Raw genomic sequence first — 4,922 nt, forward strand, 5'->3', positions numbered from 1 at the left:
GCAGTCACTTACAGAGAAGGTGCAGCGAGGTAAATCTAGCTATGTATCAATCAGAGGCCAGGCTAACCTCCTTGTTCCAATAACAACGATAACTTAGGTGCACCATTTCTTATTGGAACCCTCCGTGAAGTCCTGCCTGAAATACTCCTTGATGTAAAGCCACCCCCTTTGTTGATTTTAGCTCCCTGAAGCCAACCCTGTAAGCGCCCCTCCCAGCGTCAGAGCAATGGCAAACAATCGGGCATCTGAGAGTGCTGTCCAGAGCACTCACAATGGAGCACTCTGATGGGGCTAAAACATTGTCGCGGGTGGTTCTGGGTACGTGTCGTCAGGCCCCCGTTCCCTCCCTCCCTCCGTGAAAGCAAGGGCAGACAATCGTTTCACGCCTTTTTTCATGAGTTACCTGTGCAGACGCCATACCACGGCAAGCATGGAGCCCGCTCAGGTAACCGTCACCCTATGTCTCCTGGGTGCTGGCAGACGCGGTACGGCTTTGCTGCACAGTAGCAGCAACCCATTGCCTTCTGGCAGCAGACGGTGCAATACGATTGGTAGTCGTCCTCATCGTGTCCGAGGTGCTCCTGGCCACGTCGGCTGGGAGCGCCTGGGCAGACATGGGCGCAGGGACTAAATTTGGAGTGACTTGACCAGGTCATTCTCTTTAGTCCTGCAGTCCTATTGAACCGTCTTATGGTGAGCGGGCAGGCGATACGGACTGCTAGCAGTCGTACTGTACCATCTTCTGCCAGGCAGGCAAGAGATGAGGATTGCTAGCAGTCGTATTGTACCATCTTATGCCAAGCAGGCAAGAGATGAAGATGGCTAGCAGTCGTACTGTACCATCTTCTGCCAAGCAGCCATGAGATGTGGATGGCATGCAGTCCTTCTGCACCGTCTGCTGGCAGCCAAAGATGTAAAGGATAGATGGAGTGGGTCAGAACAAGAAATAGACCAGATTTGTTTTGTACTCATTTTCCTCCTCCCCTGTCTAGATCACACTGCAGTCAGTCACAGAGAAGGCGCAGCGAGGTTAATCTAGCCATGTATCAATCAGAGGCCAGGCTAACCTCCTTGTTCCAATAACAACGATAACTTTGGTGCACCATTTCTTATTGGAACCCTCCGTGCAGTCCTGCCTGAAATACTCCTTGATGTACAGGCACACCCTTTGTTGATTTTAGCTTCCTGAAGCCAACCCTGTAAGCCGTGTCGTCAGTCGCCCCTCCCTCCGTCAGAGCAACGGCAGACAATCGTTCCGCGCCTTTTTTCTGTGCGGACGCCATACCAAGGCAAGCATGGAGGCCGCTGAGCTCATTTTGGCAATTAGGAGCACATCAACCACCACACGCATTATCCAGCAGTATATGCAGCACCAGAACATGGCAATGCGATACCGGGCGAGGAGGCGACGTCAGCGCGGTCCCGTGAGTGATCAGGACATGGACACAGATTTCTCTGAAAGCATGGGCCCTGCCAATGCATGCATCATGGTGCTAATGGGGCAGGTTCATGCTGTGGAATGCCGATTCTGGGCTCGGGAAACAAGCACAGACTGGTGGGACCGCATAGTGTTGCAGGTCTGGGACGATTCCCAGTGGCTGCGAAACTTTCGCATGCGTAAGGGCACTTTCATGGAACTTTGTGACTTGCTTTCCCCTGCCCTGAAGCGCATGAATACCAGGATGAGAGCAGCCCTCACAGTTGAGAAGCGAGTGGCGATAGCCCTGTGGAAGCTTGCAATGCCAGACAGCTACCGGTCAGTTGGGAATCAATTTGGAGTGGGCAAATCTACTGTGGGGGCTGCTGTTATGCAAGTAGCTCACGCAATCAAAGATCTGCTGATATCAAGGGTAGTGACCCTGGGAAATGTGCAGGTCATAGTGGATGGCTTTGCTGCAATGGGATTCCCTAACTGTGGTGGGGCTATAGACGGAACCCATATCCCTATCTTGGCACCAGAGCACCAAGCCGCCGAGTACATAAACCGCAAGGGGTACTTTTCGATAGTGCTGCAAGCTCTGGTGGATCACAAGGGACGTTTCACCAACATCAACGTGGGATGGCCGGGAAAGGTGCATGACGCTCGCATCTTCAGGAACTCTGGTCTGTTTCAAAAGCTGCAGGAAGGGACTTTATTCCCAGACCAGAAAATAACTGTTGGGGATGTTGAAATGCCTATATGTATCCTTGGGGACCCAGCCTACCCCTTAATGCCATGGCTCATGAAGCCGTACACAGGCAGCCTGGACAGTAGTCAGGAGCTGTTCAACTACAGGCTGAGCAAGTGCAGAATGGTGGTAGAATGTGCATTTGGACGTTTAAAGGCGCGCTGGCGCAGTTTACTGACTCGCTTAGACCTCAGCGAAACCAATATTCCCACTGTTATTACTGCTTGCTGTGTGCTCCACAATATCTGTGAGAGTAAGGGGGAGACGTTTATGGCGGGGTGGGAGGCTGAGGCAAATCGCCTAGCTGCTGGTTACGCGCAGCCAGACACCAGGGCGGTTAGAAGAGCACAGGAGGGCGCGGTACGCATCAGAGAAGCTTTGAAAACCAGTTTCATGACTGGCCAGGCTACGCTGTGAAAGTTCTGTTTGTTTCTCCTTGATGAAACCCCCCGCCCCTTGGTTCACTCTACTTCCCTGTAAGCTAACCACCCTCCCCTCCTCCCTTTAATCACCGCTTGCAGAGGCAATAAAGTCATTGCTGCTTCACAGTCATGCATTCGTTATTCATTCATCACACAAATAGGGAGATGACTACCAAGGTATCCCGGGAGGGGTGGTGGAGGAGGGAAGGAAAATGCCACACAGCACTTTAAGCACAGCACTTTAAAAGTTTACAACTTTAAAATTTATTGAATGACAGCCTTCTTTTTTTTGGGCAATCCTCTGTGGTGGAGTGGCTGGTTGGCCGGAGGCCCCCCCACCGCGTTCTTGGGCGTCTGGGTGTGGAGGCTATGGAACTTGGGGAGGAGGGCGGTTGGTTACAGAGGGGCAGCAGTGGCAGTCTGTGCTCCAGCTGCCTTTGCTGCAGCTCAACCATACACTGGAGCATTCTGGTTTGGTCCTGCAGCAGCCTCAGCATTGAATCCTGCCTCCTCTCATCACGCTGCCGCCACATTTGAGCTTCAGCCCTGTCTTCAGCCCGCCACTTACTCTCTTCAGCCCTCCACCTCTCCTCCCGGTCATTTTGTGCTTTCCTGCACTCTGACATTATTTGCCTCCACGCATTCGTCTGTGCTCTGTCAGTGTGGGAGGACAGCATGAGCTCGGAGAACATTTCATCGCGAGTGCGTTTTTTTTCTTTCTAAGCTTCACTAGCCTCTGGGAAGGAGAAGATCCTGTGATCATTGAAACACATGCAGCTGGTGGAGAAAAAAAAAGGGACAGCGGTATTTAAAAAGACACATTTTATAAAACAGTCGCTACACTCTTTCAGGGTAAACCTTGCTGTTAACATTACATACATAGCACATGTGCTTTCGTTACAAGGTCGCATTTTGCCTCCTCCCACCGCGTGACTACCCCCTCAACCTTCCCCCCTCCCTGTGGCTAACAGCGGCGAACATTTCTGTTCAGCCACAGGCAAACAGCACAGCAGGAACGGGCACCTCTGAGTGTCCCTGAAGAAAAGCACCCTATTTCAACCAGGTGACCATGAATTATATCTCACTCTCCTGAGGATAACACAGAGAGATAAAGAACGGATTTTGGTTGAATGCCAGCAAACATACACTGCAATGCTTTGTTCTACAGTGATTCCCGAGTACGTGTTACTGGCCTGGAGTGGTAAAGTGTCCTACCATGAAGGATGAAATAAGGCTGCCCTCCCCAGAAACCTTTTGCAAAGGCTTTAGGACTACATCTAGGAGAACCACAAATGCCAGGGCAAAGTAATCCTTTCACATGCTTGCTTTTAAACCATGTATAGCATTTTAAAAGGTACACTCACCAGAGGTCCCTTCTCCGCCTGCTGGGTCCAGGAGGCAGCCTTGGGTGGGTTCGGGGGGTACTGGCTCCAGGTCTAGGGTGAGAAACAGTTCCTGGCTGTCGGGAAAACCGGTTTCTCCGCTTGCTTGCTGTGAGCTATCTACAACCTCCTCCTCCTCATCATCTTCTTCGTCCCCAAAACCTGCTTCCGTATTGCCTCCATCTCCATTGAAGGAGTCAAACAACACGGCTGGGGTAGTGGTGGCTGAACCCCCTAAAATGGCATGCAGCTCATCATAGAAGCGGCATGTTTGGGGCTCTGACCCAGAGCGGCTGTTCGCCTCTCTGGTTTTCTGGTAGGCTTGCCTCAGCTCCTTCAGTTTCACGCGGCACTGCTTCGGGTCCCTGTTATGGCCTCTGTCCTTCATGCTCTGGGAGATTTTCACAAAGGTTTTGGCATTTCGAAAACTGGAACGGAGTTCTGATAGCACGGATTCCTCTCCCCAAACAGCGATCAGATCCCGTACCTCCCGTTCGGTCCATGCTGGAGCTCTTTTGCGATTCTGGGACTCCATCATGGTCACCTGTGCTGATGAGCTCTGCATGGTCACCTGCCGCTTGCCACGCTGGCCAAACAGGAAATGAGATTCAAAAGTTTGCGGTTCTTTTCCTGTCTACCTGGCCAGTGCATCTGAGTTGAGAGTGCTGTCCAGAGCGGTCAGAATGGAGCACTCTGGGATAGCTCCCGGAGGCCAATACCATCGAATTGTGTCCACAGTACCCCAAATTCGAGCTGGGAACGTCGATTTAAGCGCTAATCCACTTGTCAGGGGTGGAGTAAGGAAATCGATTTTAAGAGCCCTTTAAGTCGAAATAAAGGGCTTCACTGTGTGGACGGGTGCAGGTTTAAATCGATTTAACGTTGCTAAATTCGACCTAAAGTCCTAGTGTAGACCAGGGCTTTGGAGTTTTCCACTCCCTGTCTTATTT

At 51.6% G+C, this 4,922-nt stretch overlaps 1 protein-coding gene across 1 annotated transcript; it reads right to left on the bottom strand.

The window, feature by feature from the left end:
* Positions 1-2,798: 2,798 nt before the first annotated feature.
* LOC311526314 (uncharacterized protein) lies at positions 2,799-4,537 on the bottom strand (the record flags this gene model as incomplete). Its single annotated transcript, XM_084639218.1, has 2 exons — positions 2,799-3,367; positions 3,955-4,537. The coding sequence occupies 2 exons, from the start codon at positions 4,535-4,537 to the stop codon at positions 3,216-3,218; spliced, it is 735 nt and encodes a 244-aa protein (XP_084495344.1). The 3' UTR covers positions 2,799-3,215.
* Positions 4,538-4,922: the final 385 nt, after the last annotated feature.

The sequence above is a fragment of the Lepidochelys olivacea genome, assembly GCF_965140295.1.
Source record: "Lepidochelys olivacea isolate rLepOli2 genome assembly, chromosome: 9".
Classification (NCBI taxonomy): domain Eukaryota; kingdom Metazoa; phylum Chordata; order Testudines; family Cheloniidae; genus Lepidochelys; species Lepidochelys olivacea.